General features: G+C 46.2%; 1 protein-coding gene across 1 annotated transcript in view; it reads left to right on the top strand.

Moving 5' to 3' along the window:
- LOC109882723 (multiple EGF-like-domains 11) overlaps window positions 1-25000 on the top strand; it is a 183049-nt gene that overhangs the window by 75736 nt on the left and 82313 nt on the right. Inside the window, exons 6-10 of the mRNA XM_031832825.1 lie at window positions 2597-2809; window positions 5805-5979; window positions 18277-18397; window positions 20914-21077; window positions 23223-23325. Of these exons, the coding sequence (XP_031688685.1) occupies window positions 2597-2809; window positions 5805-5979; window positions 18277-18397; window positions 20914-21077; window positions 23223-23325 (776 nt within the window). The remainder of the gene's footprint in view (window positions 1-2596; window positions 2810-5804; window positions 5980-18276; window positions 18398-20913; window positions 21078-23222; window positions 23326-25000) is intronic.

The following is a 25000-nucleotide window of genomic DNA, read 5'->3' as shown; positions in this document are numbered from 1 at the left end:
AGCTGGGCTCACCTTGGATAACCCTTGTGGTGGTTTAGAGTAGGTCTGATTGTTATTGGTACTCTGAACCTCACCTAGACTGACTGGATAACAATCTCAGCAATCTCAGGGGGGGGGCTGCCTGGAGGGGCTGCCTGGGAGGGCTGCCTGGAGGGGCTGTCTGGGAGGGCTGCCTGGGAGGGCTGCCTGGAGGGGCTGCCTGGGAGAAGTGAAACGATGTAGTTAATCTGAAGTGCTTTTAAATGTGTTTTTTTAATATAACGTTTCTAAATTGCTTTCAACACATAATTTACAAGCGCGTTGCATAGCGGTGGGTGTAGTGTAGTGGCGGCACCCCATCAGAAGAGGAGGCGAGGCTTTGAATCGGGGCTAATGGCTGTGTCATCTAAATTACACTATAAGGACTTGGGAATACGATGTCATTGCTAAAGTAGGCACATATTTAGTAGAAAACAGCTTCGCCATCATCATCATCATCATCATGTTGTCAAATATACTTTAGACAGATGGCAACGTTGTCAATAGAATGTTCTTCAAAAATAGCTAACAATGCTAACGATAGCTAGCTAAAATCTGGAGGTCTCACTCAATCTGGTGACATTAAAATGATGACACTAATTATTTGCTTTCTTTAGAAATGTCATTATGTTTTCAATAATAAACGACCAAAAGGCAAGTCAGTTAAGAACAAATTCTTATTTTCAATGAGGGCCGAGGAAGAGTGGGTTACCTGCCTTGTTCAGAGGCAGAACAACAGATTTTTACCTTGGCAGCTCAGGGATTCGATCTTGCAAACTTTCGGTTGCAAGTCCAACGCTCTAAACAATAGACTACCTGCCACATCTACACTCTAACCACTAGGCTACCTGCCTCCTCTACACTCTAACCACTAGACTACCTGCCACCTCTACACTCTAACCACTAGACTACCTGTCACCTCTACACTCTAACCACTAGGCTACCTGCCACCTCTACACTCTAACCACTAGTCTACCTGCCTCCTCTATACTCTAACCACTAGACTACCTGCCACCTCTACACTCTAACCACTAGACTACCTGCCACCTCTACACTCTAACCACTAGACTACCTGCCACCTCTACACTCTAACCACTAGACTACCTGCCTCCTCTACACTCTAACCACTAGACTACCTGCCTCCTCTACACTCTAACCACTAGACTACCTGCCACCTCTACACTCTAACCACTAGACTACCTGTCACCTCTACACTCTAACCACTAGACTACCTGCCACCTCTACACTCTAACCACTAGGCTACCTGCCACCTCTACACTCTAACCACTAGACTACCTGTCACCTCTACACTCTAACCACTAGGCTACCTGCCACCTCTACACTCTAACCACTAGACTACCTGCCACCTCTACACTCTAACCACTAGACTACCTGCCACCTCTACACTCTAACCACTAGGCTACCTGCCTCCTCTACTCTCTAACCACTAGTCTATCTGCCACCTCTACACTCTAACCACTAGTCTACCTGTCACCTCTACACTCTAACCACTAGTCTACCTGCCACCTCTACACTCTAACCACTAGACTACCTGCCACCTCTACACTCTAACCACTGGTTCTTCGTCCAGACGTTTGTACTCATTATTTCATGTTTATTAAACCAGCACAATTTCTTTGTTTGCAAGGAATTTATTTAATTGCAAAGTGAAAAATTCTACTTGGAACAAGATAAATAAAAAAATGGGAGTTATGAGTTTGTATTTGTGTTGTTTAACCAAACAGGAAGTGGCGTCTAAAAGGTTGCAACTTGAAATATAACTTTGTTTTAATAATTTAATAATGAAATAGAACACTTCAATCATATATTTGGTTTCAACAAACATTGTTTTTTTTTTCAATTGAGAAAAACAGATTTATTTTAATTGTAATATAATTGCGGTCATTTTTTGGGGGGGGTTGTTTATCCAAAGAGTAATTTTTTAGTAGTCTGACTGTCTGTAAACATCTCGGTGTGGGGTCTGAATATTTACAGTCTCTGGTCACTGGGTCTTCACGTGTTTATAGGGGCTGGACTTTTACCACTATAGCACTATTGTTATTCCATGCGCGCGCAAACACGAATTTCCAAGACTGTGTCCTTCTGCTAAAACTGATATTTCTTATTTGTTTTTCAAGTTACAAGCCTGAAGCCTTGAACATAGACTGCTGACACCCTGTGGAAGCCATAGGAATTGCACCCAGGGAGCTAATTCTCAATATGACCTTTATCTTGCATTTCTAAGAGGATGGACTCTCAAAAATAAAAACATGGATGCTTCTTTGTATTTTCTCCTACCATATCAATTGTGTTATATGTGTTTTCTTCCCAATGGTACCCATTATATGCACATCCTGGCTTCTGGGCCTGAGCAACAGGCAGTTTACTTTGGGCACATCATTCAGGCAGGAAGTGGAGAGAAAAGGGGCATAGCCCTAAGAAGTTTTAGTCGCTGGACTTTTACCACTATAGTACTATTGTTATCCCTATAGATGCCAGGAAGACTACCTGGTACGGTCCTACGGCCCCTAGTGCAGCCTGAGGTGTGACTCTCTTCTCCCCTCCCTCTCCTCTCTAGATGCCAGGAGGAGTGTCCGGTGGGGTGGTACGGTCCTCAGTGCAGCCTGCGTTGTGACTGTCAGAACGGTGCTAAGTGTTACCATATCAACGGGGCGTGTCTCTGTGACACAGGCTTTAAAGGACCTCACTGTCAGGAGAGGTTCTGTCCCCCAGGCCTGTACGGACTCATCTGTGACAAGTACTGTCCCTGTAACGCCTCCAACACTGTCAGGTACGTAGGACATTACACTGACTACCCCTGACTTAGATCATGTCATTTTCATTGGAGTTAATTATCACGTTTCCTACGCTAAACTATGTAGAATATTGGCCTGTTGGAAACTACAACTCCCTACTACATCACACAGTTCAGTCTGGATCTGATTTATCTCTAGAGAAACTACAACTCCCTACTACATCACACAGTTCAGGCTGGATCTGATTTATCTCTAGAGAAACTACAACTCCCTACTACATCACACAGTTCAGTCTGGATCTGATTTATCTCTAGAGAAACTACAACTCCCTACTACATCACACAGTTCAGGCTGGATCTGATTTATCTCTAGGGAAACTACAACTCCCTACTACATCACACAGTTCAGGCTGGATCTGATTTATCTCTAGGGAAACTACAACTCCCTACTACATCACACAGTTCAGTCTGGATCTGATTTATCTCTAGAGAAACTACAACTCCCTACTACATCACACAGTTCAGTCTGGATCTGATTTATCTCTAGAGAAACTACAACTCCCTACTACATCACACAGTTCAGGCTGGATCTGATTTATCTCTAGAGAAACTACAACTCCCTACTACATCACACAGTTCAGTCTGGATCTGATTTATCTCTAGAGAAACTACAACTCCCTACTACATCACACAGTTCAGGCTGGATCTGATTTATCTCTAGGGAAACTACAACTCCCTACTACATCACACAGTTCAGGCTGGATCTGATTTATCTCTAGGGAAACTACAACTCCCTACTACATCACAGAGTTCAGGCTGGATCTGATTTATCTCTAGAGAAACTACAACTCCCTACTACATCACACAGTTCAGGCTGGATCTGATTTATCTCTAGAGAAACTACAACTCCCTACTACATCACACAGTTCAGGCTGGATCTGATGTATCTCTAGAGAAACTACAACTCCCTACTACATCACACAATTCAGGCTGGATCTGATTTATCTCTAGAGAAACTGTGAAATGTGCCCATTGAGCTCACAGAAGAAGAAAAAAACGAATGAAATGGAATTCAAATAATTGAACCGATGTTTGTCAATTAGTTATTTAAAAAAATTCAAAATATAACTTTAAAAATAAAGAATAAAAAATAAAGAGACTCCATCTATTAACTCCCGGTAATTTATTGAGTAAATAACCAACGTTTTCGGCTTCACTGTGCCTTCACCAGGGTCTATTTAAAAAATGAAAAATAACAGAAATGTTGGTGAATTGAAGCACTAATGCTCTGATGCTGGTCCTGGAACAGAAAGATCATCATCACAGTCTGTGTAAAGGAGAAAAGGGAGATCTTGAGCCTCTGAGGGCTATAGGAACACGTTGGTCAGGATGGATGGATGCTATAGGAACATGTTGGTCAGGATGGATGGATGGATGGATGCTATAGGAACATGTTGGTCAGGACGGATGGATGCTATAGGAACATGTTGGTCAGGATGGATGGATGGATGCTATAGGAACATGTTGGTCAGGATGGATGGATGCTATAGGAACACGTTGGTCAGGATGGATGAATGGATGCTATAGGAACACGTTGGTCAGGATGGATGGATGTATGCTATAGGAGCACGTCGGTCAGGATGGATGGATGGATGGATGCTATAGGAACATGTTGGTCAGGATGGATGGATGGATGGATGGATGGATGGATGGATGCTATAGGAACACGTTGGTCAGGATGGATGGATGGATGGATGCTATAGGAACATGTTGGTCAGGATGGATGGATGGATGGATGGATGGATGCTATAGGAGCACGTTGGTCAGGATGGATGGATAGATGGATGCTATAGGAACATGTTGGTCAGGATGGATGGATGCTATAGGAACACGTTGGTCAGGATGGATGGATGGATGCTATAGGAACATGTTGGTCAGGATGGATGGATGCTATAGGAACATGTTGGTCAGGACGGATGGATGCTATAGGAACATGTTGGTCAGGATGGATGGATGGATGCTATAGGAACATGTTGGTCAGGATGGATGGATGCTATAGGAACACGTTGGTCAGGATGGATGGATGGAAGCTATAGGAACACCTTGGTCAGGATGGATGGATGGATGGATGCTATAGGAACACGTTGGTCAGGATGGATGGATGGATGCTATAGGAACACGTTGGTTAGGATGGATGGATGGATGGATGGATGCTATAGGAACATGTTGGTCAGGATGGATGGATGGATGCTATAGGAACACGTTGGTCAGGATGGATGGATGGATGCTATAGGAACACGTTGGTCAGGATGGATGGATGGATGCTATAGGAACACGTTGGTCAGGATGGATGGATGGATGGATGCTATAGGAACACGTTGGTTAGGATGGATGGATGGATGGATGGATGCTATAGGAACATGTTGGTCAGGATGGATGGATGGATGCTATAGGAACACGTTGGTCAGGATGGATGGATGGATGCTATAGGAACACGTTGGTCAGGATGGATGGATGGATGCTATAGGAACACGTTGGTCAGGATGGATGGATGGATGTTATAGGAACACGTTGGTCAGGATGGATGGATGGATGCTATAGGAACACGTTGGTCAGGATGGATGGATGGATGGATGCTATAGGAACACGTTGGTTAGGATGGATGGATGGATGCTATAGGAACACGTTGGTCAGGGTGGATGGATGTCGGCTTGGGGCTCGCTGTTTCACTCTCTCTGCAGATCTCTCAACATGGCCTACTGGGGTTATGGATGGATGGATGGATGCTATAGGAACACCTTGGTCAGGGTGGATGGATGTCGGCTTGGGGCTCGCTGTTTCACTCTCTCTGCAGATCTCTCAACATGGCCTACTGGGGTTATGTTTGCTTGATGTCGAAAGGGCTTTACAGATAACATTTGACTGATTGACTAAACGACTGATTGACTGAATGATTGATTTGTTGGTTGATTGATATATTAATTAGATTGGTTGGTTGATTGATTAATTTGATTTATTGATTCTGCTCTAGCTGTCACCCCCTGTCAGGTGAGTGCAGCTGTACAGCAGGATGGGCGGGGCTCTACTGCAACGAGACCTGTCCACCTGGTTACCACGGCGACGGATGCAGGTTGCCATGCAGCTGTTCCCACGGGGCCGACTGTCACGGAGTCACTGGGGCCTGCGTCTGTGCCCCTGGTTACATGGTGAGTTCTTCTTCCTCTTCTTCCACTAGGTGTGCTGACCTCCTTTTTGATTGACCAATTAGCCATCCAGTAGCACAAATCACTTACCCAATAGATGAGCACTATAGTCCCAGGTCTCTGAGTGGCTAAAACAACTGCGAGCACTAATCTGGGTCCCTGTGGCTAAGCCAATAGGAAAGCACCTTAGTAGTCCCAGGTCCCTGAGTGGCTAAAACAACAGCAGAGCATTAATCTGCATCCCTGTGGCTAAAAATAATAAAAAATAAAAAATAATTTACAGAAACTCTTTACTGAAGACGGAGCCATCTATGATTCTCCGAATTATATTTTAAAAGAGGAAGCTAAATATTTTAGGCAGATGTTCTCTTTTCCGTCTCATCCTCTCCCACTGAATGAAGATTACGGTAAGGAATTCTTTGCAAATAATATTTTTAAAAATGGAAAATTAACAAATGTACAGAAAGATCAGTGCGAAGTCCAAGTTACAGAGGAATAACTTTTTCAGTCTGGAAAAACCCCAGGGCTTGATGGCATACCGGTAGAGGTATATCAAGTATTTTTTGATATACTAAGAGCTCCATTGTTAGATTGTTTTAACTACTCCTATAGAAATGGTAGTAGTCTGTCAGGTACTCAGCAGGAAGGTCTGATTTCTCTATTATTAAAACAAGACCCAGATGGAAAATATAAAGACCCAGTCTATCTAAAAAAACTGGAGGCCCCTTACACTTCAATGTTGTGATGCAAAAATACTAGTGAACTGCATAGCAGAATTAGAACAGATCAAACAGGTTTTTCACATATAATATCGTACTGAATGGATGATAATATACTACTAGAAATGAAAGAACATCATGAAACATCTAAGAAGCCAGGAATGGTATTTATAGTTGATTTTGAAAAGGCTTTTGATAAAGTAAGACTGGATTTATTTATAAATGCCTGGATTTTTTCCATTTTGGTAAGTCTCTTAGAAATGGTTAAAAGTACTGTATAGCAACCCCAGGTGTAAAATAGTAAATAACGGCTACTTCTCAGAGAGTTTTGAATTGTCAAGTTTAAACAAGGGTGTCCGCTGTCACCATATCTATTCGTTATGGCCATCGAAATGCTAGCTATTAAAATCAGATCCAGTAACAACATTAGAGGATTAGAATTCCAAGGCTTAAAACAAAGGTGTCCATGTATGCCGATGACTCTAGTTTTATATTAAGTCCGCGAGCTAGAAACCTACAATGATCCCTGCAATGTCTCCTTGAAGATCTAGATAACTTTTCTCTACTCTCTGGACTAAAACCTAATTATGATATTATGATATTACGTATTGGATCTTTAAAAAATCTAACTTTTACATTACAGTTTACCGATATAAAGCGCTGATGGTGAAGTAATTGGTATTTATATCGCAACATATATAAATCAGCTCTTCAGTAGAAAACTTGTAAAAAATAGACAAGATCCTGCAACCATGGAGAGGTAAATACCTGTCTATTTATGGAAAAAATTGCCCTGATTAACTCCTTAGTCATATCTCAGTTTACTCACTTACTTATAGCGCTGCCTACTCCTGATGATTCATTTTTTCAAAACAAATGAGCAAAAAATATTTTGCTTTATCTGGGACTCTAAACCCCAAGACATAAATAAACAAGATAAAACGTGCTTATATAATGAATATGAACTGGGTGGGTTGAGATTATGAAATCTAAAAACACTAAACCTCTCTCTAAAAGCTTCACTTATTCAACAGTTTTACTGCCTTTGTGCAAATTGCCTCTCGATTAATTGAAAATGATACTTTTTTCAAAGTATCTCTCTTCTTTTTCAAACAAGCATTGCAGAGCTACAATTTAAATTTCCCCTGAAAAGATAGAAAAAATATTACAAATAAATGCCCAAAAAATTATGGTTTGAACTCAATTGTGCTGGTTGATAAAATACCTGTATTTATTGAAAAGGGTATTTTGTTCTTAAATTATATTGTAAATTGGAATGGCAGAGTTATGTCCTTCATGGAGTTATCAGAATTGTACAGCTCAATCCAAGAGTGCAACCAATTGATTACCCCCAAAATTGAGGAGGCAGGTGGCAGCAGGAGGAGGTAGGGAACTGGCCTTTCTGCCCAATATAAATGATCAAAACTGGCAGAGGAATAAAAATAGCATAAACAGGAAAGTATACCAGTTTCATATTAGGACCAGGATGTTGACAACTGTGCCATACAGATTGCAAAATAGTTGGGAAGAGATTTTTGATGTACCGATTCCATGGTAGAGGGTGTATGAGTTAATATATAACAACACAAGATTCAAGACTTCGTGCTTTTCAGCTAAAAGTATTATATAGAATTCTTGCCACCAACAAAATGTTGAATATTTGGGGCATAAAATCATCGAAGATCTGCAGATTTTGTTGTGAGGATACAGAATCAATAGACCATTTATTTTGGTATTGACCTCAGGTAGCCTGTTTCTGGTCTCAGGTTCAGGAATGGCTGAAAATGCAGAACATTGATCTAAAATTGACCCTAGAAATAGTACTGTTAGGAGATCTGGAGAGACCAGGTCAGTCAATTACTAATATATTAATACTCTTAGTAAAGGTATTTATCTTCAACACGCAGTCGGTGGATTCTATTCAATTAGATAGATTGAAATTGTACTTTAAACATCACAGCACAGTTGAAAGATATGTGTTGCGTAGAAACCTGAAGTGGTAGATGGGATGGGCTGAGGGTGGCCAGCAGAGATAGATGGGATGGGCTGAGGGTGACTAGCAGAGATAGATGGGAAGCTGAGCATTGGTATGTAGAATTGGAGACAAGTGGGAGTGGAGAATGATGGTCAAAGATAAAAGTAAATAACTAAAGTCAAAATAAAACGTAATAAAAAGTAGATTTGAATGACTCTGAGGGACAGTGTTTTTACAACTAATGCCGGTTTGCCTGAGGCTGATGCCATGCAGGTGTTTGGACACATGTATATACACACACTCTCATTCAACTAAACACATACAAGAACACACATATATATGTAATAGTGCCAGACATGCACACAAACATATACAGTTGGCATTGCTGTTATGATTTCACTTGTCCTTGTTGTCCTTTGTTTTAAATATATTTATTTATAACAACAACAAAAAATGTGCTTGTTGTTTGCTGTTTTTTCAGTCTTTTTCTTTTTTCTCTTTAGTTCTTTCTGGTTGGTGCATTGGGGGGTTCTTGGGGGTGGGGAATATAATTCATTGTATTATTTATTTATTAGCCTGGTGGGAGATTCGGTCAACATGCCCTTGAGCAGGACATTGACCCTGGATGCTTCTGTGTGTTTCTCTGAATGGGAGTCTGTTGGATGCCTGGAATTATGTAGTTGTTGGATGACTGGTGTGGTGTAGTCGTTGAGGGGTTTCACTTCATTGTATGTTTCGGATAATCAAATATTTTTTATATTTTTTATTAATAAATGAAAAAGGGAAGCAACCATAGTCCCATGTCCCTGAGTGGCCAATCACTAGGCCAGTAGTATTGAGTTATTTCTTTACAACCATAGTCCCATGTCCCTGAGTGGCCAATCACTAGGCCAGTAGTATTGAGTTATTTCTTTACAACCATAGTCCCATGTCCCTGAGTGGCCAATCACTAGGCCAGTAGTATTGAGTTATTTCTTTACAACCATAGTCCCATGTCCCTGAGTGGCCAATCACTAGGCCAGTAGTATTGAGTTATTTCTTTACAACCATAGTCCCATGTCCCTGAGTGGCCAATCACTAGGCCAGTAGTATTGAGTTATTTCTTTACAACCATAGTCCCATGTCCCTGAGTGGCCAATCACTAGGCCAGTAGTATTGAGTTATTTCTTTACAACCATAGTCCCATGTCCCTGAGTGGCCAATCACTAGGCCAGTAGTATTGAGTTATTTCTTTACAACCATAGTCCCATGTCCCTGAGTGGCCAATCACTAGGCCAGTAGTATTGAGTTATTTCTTTACAACCATAGTCCCATGTCCCTGAGTGGCCAATCACTAGGCCAGTAGTATTGAGTTATTTCTTTACAACCATAGTCCCATGTCCCTGAGTGGCCAATCACTAGGCCAGTAGTATTGAGTTATTTCTTTACAACCATAGTCCCATGTCCCTGAGTGGCCAATCACTAGGCCAGTAGTATTGAGTTATTTCTTTACAACCATAGTCCCATGTCCCTGAGTGGCCAATCACTAGGCCAGTAGTATTGAGTTATTTCTTTACAACCATAGTCCCATGTCCCTGAGTGGCCAATCACTAGGCCAGTAGTATTGAGTTATTTCTTTACAACCATAGTCCCATGTCCCTGAGTGGCCAATCACTAGGCCAGTAGTATTGAGTTATTTCTTTACAACCATAGTCCCATGTCCCTGAGTGGCCAATCACTAGGCCAGTAGTATTGAGTTATTTCTTTACAACCATAGTCCCATGTCCCTGAGTGGCCAATCACTAGGCCAGTAGTATTGAGTTATTTCTTTACAACCATAGTCCCATGTCCCTGAGTGGCCAATCACTAGGCCAGTAGTATTGAGTTATTTCTTTACAACCATAGTCCCATGTCCCTGAGTGGCCAATCACTAGGCCAGTAGTATTGAGTTATTTCTTTACAACCATAGTCCCATGTCCCTGAGTGGCCAATCACTAGGCCAGTAGTATTGAGTTATTTCTTTACAACCATAGTCCCATGTCCCTGAGTGGCCAATCACTAGGCCAGTAGTATTGAGTTATTTCTTTACAACCATAGTCCCATGTCCCTGAGTGGCCAATCACTAGGCCAGTAGTATTGAGTTATTTCTTTACAACCATAGTCCCATGTCCCTGAGTGGCCAATCACTAGGCCAGTAGTATTGAGTTATTTCTTTACAACCATAGTCCCATGTCCCTGAGTGGCCAATCACTAGGCCAGTAGTATTGAGTTATTTCTTTACAACCATAGTCCCATGTCCCTGAGTGGCCAATCACTAGGCCAGTAGTATTGAGTTATTTCTTTACAACCATAGTCCCATGTCCCTGAGTGGCCAATCACTAGGCCAGTAGTATTGAGTTATTTCTTTACAACCATAGTCCCATGTCCCTGAGTGGCCAATCACTAGGCCAGTAGTATTGAGTTATTTCTTTACAACCATAGTCCCATGTCCCTGAGTGGCCAATCACTAGGCCAGTAGTATTGAGTTATTTCTTTACAACCATAGTCCCATGTCCCTGAGTGGCCAATCACTAGGCCAGTAGTATTGAGTTATTTCTTTACAACCATAGTCCCATGTCCCTGAGTGGCCAATCACTAGGCCAGTAGTATTGAGTTATTTCTTTACAACCATAGTCCCATGTCCCTGAGTGGCCAATCACTAGGCCAGTAGTATTGAGTTATTTCTTTACAACCATAGACCCACGTCCCTGAGTGGCTAAACCAATCACTAGGCCAGTAGTATTGAGTTATTTCTTTACAACCATAAAGAAATAACCAGTTATTTCTTTACAAATCTCTATGTAAAGGGGCAGGCTATATGTATATTATAGAAAAGTCCAGACACCTTTTATGTGATTTCACTTGTTTTTGTTAAACTTTACCCTAAACAGCGAATCACTTCCTAATCCTCATTGTACAGTATGGGGGCCCTGAAAAAACATGAACAAAATCTCCCAAAAACGTAAACGTATTGTGATGTCATTAGAGCTCGTCATTCCAAACTTTATCCGCAAGTTAAATTACGAGTTCATTTACAAATCGATGGAAAGTGGTGTTGGGAGAAAACATACGATATTATAAAATCCATGTACAAAAAAAAAACAGGTGTGTGGTTAAAAGAGGTTAAATAGGCAAAAAAACACATTTCTTTCCACAGGACCGTGGGGTGAGACAGGGATGCAGCTTGAGCCCCATCCTCTTCAACATATATATTAACAAATTGGCGAGGGCACTAGAACAGTCTGCAGCACCCGGCCTCACCCTACTAGAATCTGAAGTCAAATGTCCACTGTTTCCTGATGATCTGTCTCCAACCAAGGAGGGCCTACAGCAGCACCTAGATCATCTGCACAGATTCTGTCAGACCTGGGCCCTGACAGTAAATCTCAGTAAGACAAAAACAATGGTGTTCCAAAAAAGGTCCAGTTGCCAGGACAACAAATGCAAATTCCATCTAGACATCGTTGCCCTAGAGCACACAATAAAACTATACATACCTCATACCCCTAATCATACCCCTAAACATCAGCGCCACAGGTAACTTCCATGAAGCTGTGAACGATCTGAGACACAAAGCAAGAAGGGCATTCTATGCCATCAAAAGGAACATAAAACTTGACAATTAGGATCTGGCTAAAAAAATAATTGAATGAGTTATAGAACCCATTGCCCTTTATGGTTGTGAGGTCTGGGGTCCGCTCACCAACCAAGAATTCACAAAATGGGACAAACACCAAATTGAGACTGCATGCAGAATTCTGCAGAAATAACCAAACACCTCAGCAAATATAACGAAAAAACACCAAATAATGCAGAGCAGAATTAGGCCGATACCCGCTAATGATCAAAATCCAGAAAAGAGCCGTTAAATTCTACAACCACCTAAAAGGAAGCGATTCCCAAACCTTCCATAACAAAGCCATCACCTACAGAGAGATGAACCTGGAGAAGAGTCCCCTAAGCAAGCTGGTCCTGTGGCTCTGTTCACAAACACAAACAGACCCCACAGAGCGCCAGGACAGCAACACAATTACACCCAACCAAATCATGAGAAAACAAAAAAGATAACAGGGTGTAACATTACTGTATGCCAGGATGCAGCCAAGTCATTTGTGTCTCAGTGACCAAACCTCCTTCCTTTACCCATGAGGCCAGGCACCAGTTAATTGCCTGTTGATCTGTGGATGAGCTGAAACCTCCCTCCTCTTCTTCCACTTCACCATGTCTCTTTTTTCTCCTCTTCCACCTCCTCCTCTTCTACCTGCTCCTCTACCTCCTCCGGCTTTTCCTCTTCCACCTCCTCCTCCTCCACCTCCTCCTTTTCCACCTCCTTCTCTTCCACCTCCTCCTCTTCCACCTCCTTCTCTTCCACCTCCTCCTCTTCTACCTGCTCCTCTACCTCCTCCGCATTTTCCTCTTCCACCTCCTCCTCCTCCTCCTCCTCCTCCTCCTCCTCCTCCACCTCTTCCTCTTCCACCTCCTTCTCCTTCTCCTCTACCTCCTCCTCTTCCACCACCTTCTCCTCCTCCACATCCTCCTCCAACTCCTTCTCTTCCACCTCCTCCTCTTCCACCTCCTTCTCTTCCACCTCCTCCTCTTCCACCTCCTTCTCTTCCACCTCCTCCTCTTCTACCTGCTCCTCTACCTCCTCCGCATTTTCCTCTTCCACCTCCTCCTCTACCTCCTCCTCTTCCACCACCTTCTCCTCCTCCACATCCTCCTCCACATCCTCCTCCAACTCCTTCTCTTCCACCTCCTCCTCTTCCACCTCCTTCTCCTCTACCTCCTCCTCTTCCACAACCTTCTCCTCCTCCACATCCTCCTCCAACTCCTTCTCTTCCACCTCCTACTCTACCTCCTCTTCCTCCACCTCCTTCTACTTCACCTCCTTCTCCTCCATCCCCACCTCCTTCTCCTCCTCTACCTCCTCCTCCACCTCCTTCTCCTCCACCTGCACCTCCTTCTCCTCCACCTCCACCTCCACCTCCTTATCCTTCATGTCCTCCACTTCTTCTTCTTCTTCCTCTTCCTCTGATTTCTCCTTCTCTTCCTCCCCGTCACCACACCCCCTCTCCTCTCAGCCCTTAGATAACAACGGGAACAGAGTAGAAGTGCCATTGTTAGCAGTATTAAAACCGTAATTTTGAGAACAGAACAAAGGCTACTGTGAACTGATTGATAAAAGTGTCATTCCCAGACCGAAGCTTTCATGTAGGGCCCCGAGGGAAGAGAGAGAGGAGGAGGAAGAGAGGAGGAGGTGTGGGGGGAGGTGGAGGAGGAGGAAGATGAGGAGAGGAGGAGAGAAGGAGGTGTAGGGGGGAGGAGGAGGAGGATAGGAGAAGGAATGGGAGAGGAGGAGGTGGAGCGGGGAGGTGGAGGATGTGTAGGGGGGAGGAGGAGAGGAGAAGGAATGGGAGAGGAGGAGAGGAGGAGGAGGAGGTGGAGGGGGGAGGTGGAGGAGGTGGAGGGGAAGGAGATGGAGGGAGGAGGAGGAGAGGAGGAGGTGGAGGGAGGGAGGAGCAGGAGGGAGGAGAGGAGGAGGGGAGGCGGAGGAGGAGGAGGAGGTGGAGGAGGAGGAGGTGGAGGAGGAGTGGAGAAGGAATGGGAGAGGAGGAGGAAGGGGAAAGGAGGAGAGGAGGAGGAGGTGGAGGGGGGAGGTGGAGGAGGAGGAGGAGGAGGAGGAGGAGGAGGAGGAGGAGAGGATAAGGAATGGGAGAGGAGGAGAGGAGGAGGTGGAGCGGGGAGGTGGAGGAGGTGTAGGGGGAGGAGGAGAGGAGAAGGAATGGGAGAGGAGGAGAGGAGGAGGAGGAGGAGGAGGTGGAGGGGGGAGGTGGAGGAGGTGTAGGGGGAGGAGGTGGAGGGAGGAGGAGGAGGAGAGGAGGTGGAGAGGGGAGGTGGAGAGGGGAGGTGGAGGGGGGAGGAGGAGGAGAGGAGGAGGTGGAGGGAGGAGCAGGAGGGAGGAGAGGAAAAGGAAGGGGAGAGGAGGAGGGGAGGCGGAGGAGGAGGAGGAGGAGGAGGTGGAGGGAGGAGGAGGAGGAGAGGAGAAGGAAGGGGAGAGGAGGAGGAAGGGGAGAGGAGGAGGTGGAGGGAGGAGGAGGAGGTGGAGGAGGAGTGGAGAAGGAATGGGAGAGGAGGAGGATGGGGAAAGGAGGAGAGGAGGAGGAGGTGGAGGGGGGAGGTGGAGGAGGAGGAGGAGGAGAGGAGAAGGAAGGGGAGAGGAGGAGGGAGGAGTGGAGGTGGAGGAGGAGGAGGTGGAGGGAGGAAGAGGAGGAGGAGAGGAGAAGGAAGGGGAGAGGAGGAGGGGAAGCGGAGGAGGAGGTGGAGGGAGGAGGAGGAGGAGAGGAGAAGGAAGGGGAGAGGAGGAGGAAGGGGAGAGGAGGAGGAGGAGGTGGAGGGAGGAGGAGGTGAAGGAGGAGTGGAGAAGGAAAGAGAGAGGAGGAGGAGGAAGGGGAGAGGAGGATGAAGGGGAGAGGAGGGGGAGGAGAGGAGGAGGAAGGGGAGAGGAGGGGAGGAGGAGGTGGAGGGAGGAGTAGAAGGAAGGGGAGAGGAGGAGGAAGGGGAGAGGAGGGGAGGAGGAGGTGGAGAGAGGAGGAGGAAGGGGAGAGGAGGGGGAGGAGAGGAGGAGGAAGGGGAGAGGAGGGGAGGAGGAGGTGGAGGGAGGAGTAGAAGGAAGGGGAGAGGAGGAGGAGGAGGTGGAGGGAGGAGAAGGAAGGGGAGAGGAGGAGGAAGGGAAGAGGAGGAGGAGGTGGAGGGAGGAGGAGGAGGAAGGGGAGAGGAGGAGGAAGGGAAGAGGAGGAGGAGGTGGAGGGAGGAGGGAGGAGGAGGAAGGGGAGAGGAGGAGGAAGATGAGAGGAGAGTCCCTTTAAGATACACCATGTTCTGCCCCTGGCGTCCAGTGTCCTTTCCTTTCCTCCGTTTAAACTCTGTCAAGATGAGCGGACACACACAGTGCTGAGCTGACAGCTGGGTAGCAGACAGAGCAGAGTCCCGGTGAGGAGAGGCACAGAGGAGGCTCAGGGGCGAGTCGGTGAGGAGGAGCGAGGAGGGAGTCCCCAGACACACAGGACTCTTCTATGGCGCTAATTAGTACTCTAAATCATACTGTCAGCTGTCACTCAGGACAGAGAAGAGAGAGGAGAGAGAGAGATGGAGGGGAGAGGACTCAGAGACACAGGGCTATGATCATCGGGGCTGAGAGAAAGAGAGAGAGAGAGATGGAGGGGAGGGGAGGGGACCCAGAGACACAGGGCTATGATCATCAGGGCTGAGAGAAAGCGAGAGAGAGAGAGGGGGGATCTTTATAGGTGCTGCTGTGCTCAGCCATTTTAAAGCAGAGGAATTATAATGACCCTGGCCTGGTGTGACTACAGAGGAGAGGACCGGGTGGAGGGGTGGAGGTGTGGAGGGATGGAGGAGTGGAGGGATGGAGGAGTGGAGGATGGAGGAGTGGAGGGATGGAGGAGTGGAGGGATGGAGGAGTGGAGGAGTGGAGGGATGGAGGGAAGGAGTGATGGAGTAGTGGAGGGTGGAGGAGTGGAGGATGGAGTAGTGGAGGGGTGGAGGGATGGAGGAGTGGAGTGGAGGGATGGATGAGTGGAGGAGTGGAGGGAAGGAGGGATGGAGGAGTGGAGGGATGGAGGAGTGGAGGGGTGGAGGAGTGGAGGGATGGAGGGATGGAGGAGTGGAGGGATGGAGGGGTCGAGGAGTGTAGGATGGAGGATAGAGGATGGAGGAGTGGAGGATGGAGGAGTGGAGGAGTGGAGGAGTGGAGGATGGAGGAGTGGAGGGATGGAGGGATGGAGGATTGGAGGGATGGAGGAGTGGAGGGATGGAGGGATGGAGGGATGGAGGAGTGGAGGGATGGAGGGATGGAGGAGTGGAGGGATGGAGGAGTGGAGGATGAAGGGATGGAGGAGTGGAAGAGTGGAGGATGGAGTAGTGGAGGATGGAGGGATGAAGGAGTGGAGGAGTGGAAGGAGTGTAGGATGGAGAATAGAGGAGTGGAGGATGGAGGAGTGGAGGATGGAGGAGTTGAGTAGTGGAGGATGGAGGAGTGGAGGATGGAGGAGTGGAGGATGGAGGATAGAGGAGTGTAGGATGGAGGATAGAGGAGTGGAGGATGGAGGAGTGGAGGATGGAGGAGTGGAGGATGGAGGAGTGGAGGATGGAGGAGTGTAGGATGGAGGATAGAGGAGTGGAGGATGGAGGAGTGGAGGAGTGGAGGGATGAAGGAGTGTAGGAGTGGAGGATAGAGGAGTGGAGGATGGAGGAGTGGAGGATGGAGGAGTGGAGGATGGAGGAGTGGAGTAGTGGAGGATGGAGGAGTGGAGGGGTGTTTTCCACCAGCAACATACAACATAGATAGTTCTACAGTATGTTCATGGTATCGCTAGTAAACTAAAGATCTTGTTGGTATTTTCCATATGAAGTCCATGAGGACTTGCCAGACAGTGATGTTGAAGAGAGTAGCCAACCGAATCGCATCGGTAAAGAGAGTGACTCATCAGTAGCCAACCGAATCGGTAAGAGAGTGACTCGTCAGTAGCCAACCGAATCGCATCGGTAAGAGAGTGACTCGTCAGTAGCCAACCGAATCGCATCGGTAAGAGAGTGACTCGTCAGTAGCCAACCGAATCGCATCGGTAAGAGAGTGACTCGTCAGTAGCCAACCGAATCGCATCGGTAAGAGAGTGACTCGTCAGTAGCCAACCGAATCGCATCGGTAAAGAGAGTGACTCTTCAGTAGCCAACCGAATCGCATCGGTAACAGAGTGGCTCGTCAGTAGCCAACCGAATCGCATCGGTAACAGAGTGACTCGTCAGTAGCCAACCGAATCGCATCGGTAAGAGAGTGAGTCGTCAGTAGCCAACCGAATCGCATCTGTAAGAGAGCCCGTTTATTTGACTCACCTAATTAGCATACTGGTAGGCTTTTCGACGATTATGCGCAGATAAATTATGAAAACATTCAATGAAAGACGGAATATCCTCCTCACTTGCAGGAACAGAGATATAGCTTCTCTCTCTCGTCCAAAAATATGATAAAAGAAAACAGATTTAATTGTTTTTAAAAGCTAATGATACTGATATGATATGAAATATATGAAATATATTCATATACATTCAGATCTCTGTTGGAGGTATCTTGCTATTTTGATTGGTTCCGGACCGTTCCGACCAACATGTTTTGTGTACGGAGGGCTCTGTGAATGGTGCAACATCAATTGCTGTGCACTCCGTGACAGTTCTGTTTGTCCCGCTTCGCATGCTGTTCTCCGCTCTCCTCTGAAGTGCAGTATGTGCTATCTGACACTGCATTTGCATAGGGAGCGGCACGTCACATTTTCTGGCCTATCCACACAAAGGATTGAACTCCCCGGTCTGTGAACCTCGCAGCTCCACTTAAATGGCATATGAAATGGGAGACTAGTGATCACAGTAGACACATGTCACTGTGATGTTCTTAGATGATGCTCTGTGTCTTCGAGGGCTTTTACGGTCCTAGTTGCTCCTCAAGTTGCTAACTAACTCCTCTTCCTCTCTCCTCTTCTCTTTTCCTCTCCTCCTCTCCCCTCCTCCTCTCTCCAGGGAGATGACTGCTCTTCTCTATGTCCTCCGGGGCTATACGGTCCTAGTTGCTCCTCTACCTGCTCCTGTCATAACCACGCCCCCTGCTCCCCCATCGATGGATCCTGTAGCTGCAGAGAAGGTACAGTACACCCCAGGGGACATAGCTCCTACAACAGACTGACTCACCCAGGGGACATAGCTCCTACAACAGACTGACTCACCCAGGGGACATAGCTCCTACAACGGACTGACTCACCCAGGGGACATAGCTAATACAACAGACTGACTCACCCAGGGGACATAGCTCCTACAACAGACTGACTCACCCAGGGGACAGAGTTTATACAACAGACTGACTCACCCAGGGGACATAGCTCCTACAACAGACTGACTCACCCAGGGGACAGAGTTTATACAACAGACTGACTCACCCAGGGGACAGAGTTTATACAACAGACTGACTCACCCAGGGGACAGAGTTTATACAACAGACTGACTCACCCAGGGGACATAGTTTATACAACAGACTGACTCACCCAGGGGACAGAGTTTATACAACAGACTGACTCACCCAGGGGACATAGCTCCTACAACAGACTGACTCACCCAGGGGACAGAGTTTATACAACAGACTGACTCACCCAGGGGACAGAGTTTATACAACAGACTGACTCACCCAGGGGACATAGCTCCTACAACAGACTGACTCACCCAGGGGACAGAGTTTATACAACAGACTGACTCACCCAGGGGACAGAGTTTATACAACAGACTGACTCACCCAGGGGACATAGTTTATACAACAGACTGACTCACCCAGGGGACAGAGTTTATACAACAGACTGACTCACCCAGGGGACATAGCTCCTACAACAGACTGACTCACCCAGGGGACAGAGTTTATACAACAGACTGACTCACCCAGGGGACAGAGTTTATACAACAGACTGACTCACCCAGGGGACATAGCTCCTACAACAGACTGACTCACCCAGGGTACTGGCTATATGTCAATCAAAAGGCAACATCCTTGTGAATGGAGACATTGTTAATCATTCACTACCACTTTTTCAGCAGAACCCCTTCCCAGAACCCCTTCAGACCCCCTTCAGGCTGACTGATTCACTGACAGAATGACTGACTGATTGATTGCCTGATTGACTTATTGACTGACTGATTGACTGCTCTCTGACTGACTGACTGACTGACTGACTGACTGACTGATTGACTGACTGATTGACTGACTGGCTGACAATGATTGACTGACTGATTGACTAACTGATTGGCTGACTGACTGATTGGCTGACTGACTGATTGGCTGACTGATTGATTGACTGACTGACTGATTGATTGATTGACTGACTGATTGACTGCTTCACTGATTCACTGACTGAGTGACTGACTGAGGGACTGACTGATTGATTGACTGACTGACTGAATAACTGACTGACTGATTGACTGACTGAGTGACAGATTGAATGACTGACTGACTGACTGACTGACTGATTGACTGATTGACTGACTGACTGATTGACTGACTGATTGACAGATTGACTGATTGACTGACTGACTGATTGACTGATTGACTGACTGACTGACTGAATAACTGACTGACTGATTGACTGACTGAGTGACAGATTGAATGACTGACTGACTGATTGACTGACTGACTGACTGATTGACTGATTGACTGATTGACTGACTGACTGATTGACTGACTGACTGATTGACTGACTGATTGACTGACTGACTCACTGATTGACTGACTGACTGACTGATTGACTAACTGACTGACTGACTGATTGACTGACTGACTGATTGACTGACTGACTGATTGACTGACTGACTGACTCACTGATTGACTGACTGACTGACGGATTGACTGACTGACTCACTGACTTACTGATTGACTGACTGACTGATTGACTGACTGACTCATTGACTGACTGACTGACGGATTGACTGACTGACTCACTGACTTACTGATTGACTGACTGACTGACTGACTGACTCATTGACTGACTGACTCATTGACTGACTGACTGACTGACTGATTGACTAACTGATTCACTGACATATTGACTGACTGACTGACTGATTGACTGACTGACTGGCTGATTGACTGATTGACTGACTGACTGATTGACTGACTGATTGATCGACTGACTGACTGATTGACTGACTGACTGACTGACTGACTGATTGATTGACTGACTGATTGACTGACTGACTGACTGATTGACTGACTGACTGACTGACTGACTGACTGATTGATTGATTGACTGACTGATTGACTGATTGACTGACTGATTGACTGACTGACTGACTAACTGACTGATTGACTGATTGACTGTTTGATTTACTGACTGATTGACTGACTGACTGACTGACTGATTGACTGACTGATTGACTGACTGACTGACTGATTGACTGACTGATTGATTGACTGACTGACTGACTGATTGACTGATTGACTGACTGACTGACTGATTGACTGACTGACTGACTGACTGACTGACTGATTGACTGACTGACTGACTGACTGACTGATTGACTGACTGATTGACTGACTGATTGACTGACTGATTGACTGACTCACTGATTGACTGACTCACTGATTGACTGACTGATTGAATCATGTATCAACCCATGCAGGTTGGCAGGGAGTGGACTGCTCTACTCTGTGCTCCAGTGGTAGCTGGGGTCTGGGCTGTAATCAGAGCTGTCTGTGTGCCAACGGCGCAGCCTGTGACCCCATGGATGGTGTCTGTACCTGCTCCCCAGGCTGGAGAGGGGAGCACTGCCTCCTACCCTGTCCTGTAAGTACCGACCCCTAACCCGAATCCTGACCCTAATCCTGACCCTAACCCTGATCCTAACCCTGCTTCCTACCCTGTCCTGTAAGTACTGACCCCTGACCCTAACCCTGACCCTAATCCTGACCCTAACCCTGCTCCCTACCCTGTCCTGTAAATACTGACCCCTGACCCTAATCCTGACCCTAATCCTGAACCTAACCCTGTCACCTACCCTGTCCTGTAAGTACTGACCCCTGACCTTAATCCTGACCCTAACACTGATCCTAACCCTGCCTCCTACCCTGTCCTGTAAATACTGACCCTGACCCTGACCCTAATCCTGACCCTAACACTGATCCTAACCCTGCTTCCTACCCTGTCCTGTAAGTACTGACCCCTGACCCTAACCCTGACCCTAATCCTGACCCTAAACCCTGCCTCCTACCCTGTCCTGTAAGTACTGACCCCTGACCCTAACCCTGACCCTAACCCTGTCCCCTACCCTGTCCTGTAAGTACTGACCCCTGACCCTAACCCTGTCCCCTACCCTGTCCTGTAAGTACTGACCCCTGACCCTAACCCTGACCCTAACCCTGCTTCCTACCCTGTCCTGTAAGTACTGACCCCTGACCCTAATCCTGACCCTAACCCTGATCCTAACCCTGCCTCCTTTCCTGTCCTGTAAATACTGACCCCTGACCCTAATCCTGACCCTAATCCTGACCCTAACCCTGCCTCCTATCCTGTCCTGTAAGTACTGACCCTAAACCTGACCCTAACCCTGACCCTAACCCTGTCCCCTACCATGTCCTGTAAGTACTGACCCCTGACCCTAACCCTGTCCCCTACACTGTCCTGTAAGTACTGACCCCTGATCCTAATCCTGACCCTATCCCTGCCTCCCATCCTATACTGTGAGTGTCTCTGTCACAATGGAACTATGCTGAACAAAAATATAAACGCAATTTGCAACATTTTCAACGATTTCATTGAGTTGCAGTTCATGTAAGGAAATCAGTCAGTTGGGTTGTCGTGGTTACACGTTGTCTGCTGTTGTGAGGCCGGTTGGACGTACTGACAAATTCTCTAAAACGATATTGGACGCGGGGTCTAGCAGAGAAATGAACATTAAAGTCTCTGGCAACAGCTGTGTTGGACATTACTGCAGGAATACAGCCAACTGCACACTCCCTCAAAACATGAGACATCTGTGGCATTGTGCTGTGTGACAAAACTGCACATTTTAGAGTGGCCGTTTATTGTCCCCAGCACAAGGTGTACCTGTGTAATGATCATGCTGTTTAATCAGCTTCTTGATATGACAAATCAGACAGGTGGATGGATGATAAAATGCTCACTAAACGAGATGGAAAACATTTGTGAGAAACAAGCTTTTTGTTATTTTTATTCCAGCTCATGGGAGTTTATATTTTTGTTCTGTGTAGTTGGTTGAAGTCAGTTCGTGCAAAGCCTATTACATTGCAATTCTTCTTCTCCTCTTTCTTCTTCTTCGTTTCCTTGTGTTCTTCTTCTCCTCCTACTCCTTGTTCTTTCTTTCCTTTGTGTTCTTCTCCTCCTTCTTCTTCTTCATTTCCTTTGTTCTTCCTCTCCTCCTACTCCTTCTTCTTCTTCATTTCCTTTGTTCTTCCTCTCCTCCTTCTCCTTCTTCTTCTTCATTTCCTTTGTTCTTCCTCTCCTCCTTCTCCTCCTCCTTCTTCATTTCCTTTGTTCTTCCTCTCCTCCTTCTCCTTCTTCTTCTTCATTTCCTTTGTTCTTCCTCTCCTCCTTCTCCTTCTTCTTCTTCATTTCCTTTGTTCTTCCTCTCCTCCTTCTCCTTCTTCTTCTTCATTTCCTTTGTTCTTCCTCTCCTCCTTCTCCTCCTTCTTCTTCATTTCCTTTGTTCTTCCTCTCCTCCTTCTCCTCCTTCTTCTTCATTTCCTTTGTTCTTCCTCTCCTCCTCCTACTCCTTCTTCTTCTTCATTTCCTTTGTTCTTCCTCTCCTCCTTCTCCTTCTTCTTCTTTGTTTCCGTTATCTTCTTCTCCTGCTTCTGTCACTAAATTTTTAAAGTTACTGGCCACTGTATATCTGCCTGAAATATGATTATTTTGATAGGAGAAATAATGTGATGTTGCTGTTGTTTATATTGATGTTGTTGTTGTTGTCAGGGTGGAATGTACGGTCTGGAGTGTCGTGGGCGTTGTGACTGTAGTCATGGCGATGGCTGTGACCACGTCACCGGCTTCTGTCGCTGCCTCGCTGGATGGACAGGTCAGTTCTATGGTAGGATACAGAGAGACAGGTCAGTTCTATGGTAGGATACAGAGACAGGTCAGTACTATGGTAGGATACAGAGAGACAGGTCAGTACTATGGTAGGATACAGAGAGACAGGTCAGTTCTATGGTAGGATACAGAGAGACAGGTCAGTACTATGGTAGGATACAGAGAGACAGGTCAGTACTATGGTAGGATACAGAGACAGGTCAGTTCTATGGTAGGATACAGAGACAGGTCAGTTCTATGGTAGGATACAGAGACAGGTCAGTACTATGGTAGGATACAGAGAGACAGGTCAGTACTATGGTAGGATACAGAGAGACAGGTCAGTACTATGGTAGGATACAGAGAGACAGGTCAGTACTATGGTAGGATACAGAGACAGGTCAGTTCTATGGTAGGATACAGAGACAGGTCAGTTCTATGGTAGGATACAGAGAGACAGGTCAGTTCTATGGTAGGATACAGAGAGACAGGTCAGTTCTATGGTAGGATACAGAGACAGGTCAGTACTATGGTAGGATACAGAGAGACAGGTCAGTACTATGGTAGGATACAGAGACAGGTCAGTTCTATGGTAGGATACAGAGAGACAGGTCAGTACTATGGTAGGATACAGAGAGACAGGTCAGTTCTATGGTAGGATACAGAGAGACAGGTCAGTACTATGGTAGAATACAGAGAGACAGGTCAGTACTATGGTAGAATACAGAGAGACAGGTCAGTACTATGGTAGGATACAGAGAGACAGGTCAGTACTGTACCTAGTTGTGTCTCTGTCCCTCTCTCTCCTAGTTGTGTCTCTGTCTCTCTCTCTCCTAGTTGTGTCTCTGCTGTCTCTCTCTCTCCTAGTTGTGTCTCTGTCTCTCTCTCTCCTAGTTGTGTCTCTGTCTCTCTCTCCTAGTTGTGTCTCTGTCTCTCTCTCCTAGTTGTGTCTCTGTCTCTCTCTCTCCTAGTTGTATCTCTGTCTCTCTCTCCTAGTTGTGTCTCTGTCTCTCTCTCTCCTAGTTGTGTCTCTGTCTCTCTCTCTCCTAGTTGTGTCTCTGCTGTCTCTCTCTCCTAGTTGTGTCTCTGTCTCTCTCTCTCCTAGTTGTGTCTCTGTCCCTCTCTCTCCTAGTTGTGTCTCTGTCTCTCTCTCTCCTGGTTGTGTCTCTGCTGTCTCTCTCCTAGTTGTGTCTCTGTCTCTCTCTCTCCTAGTTGTGTCTCTGTCTCTCTCTCCTAGTTGTGTCTCTGTCTCTCTCTCCTAGTTGTATCTCTGTCTCTCTCTCTCCTAGTTGTATCTCTGTCTCTCTCTCCTAGTTGTGTCTCTGTCTCTCTCTCTCCTAGTTGTGTCTCTGCTGTCTCTCTCTCTCCTAGTTGTGTCTCTGCTGTCTCTCTCTCTCCTAGTTGTGTCTCTGTCCCTCTCTCTCCTCTCTCATGCGGTAGCGTATGCGGTCTGTGTGTATCTAACTTAAAGTGACAGGGGTAAAAGTGTATCCATCTCTGTCCGGGCAGTGAATGAACAGGCGCAATAGATTATGGTCATTGTAGTTAAATACCACATTTTTGTGTTGAACTAGGTTGAATATTTGCTTATTGAAAACTACAACTCCCTTCAGCCCAGCATCCCATATAGTTCTTGACATGATTTATCTCGTGAATGATTTGATTTCTCTCTAGAGAAACTG

Source organism: Oncorhynchus kisutch, linkage group LG10 (assembly GCF_002021735.2).
Source record: "Oncorhynchus kisutch isolate 150728-3 linkage group LG10, Okis_V2, whole genome shotgun sequence".
Classification (NCBI taxonomy): Eukaryota; Metazoa; Chordata; class Actinopteri; order Salmoniformes; family Salmonidae; genus Oncorhynchus; species Oncorhynchus kisutch.
Note: the sequence above shows the minus strand (reverse complement) of the source record. Positions and strands in the feature narration are given on the sequence as shown.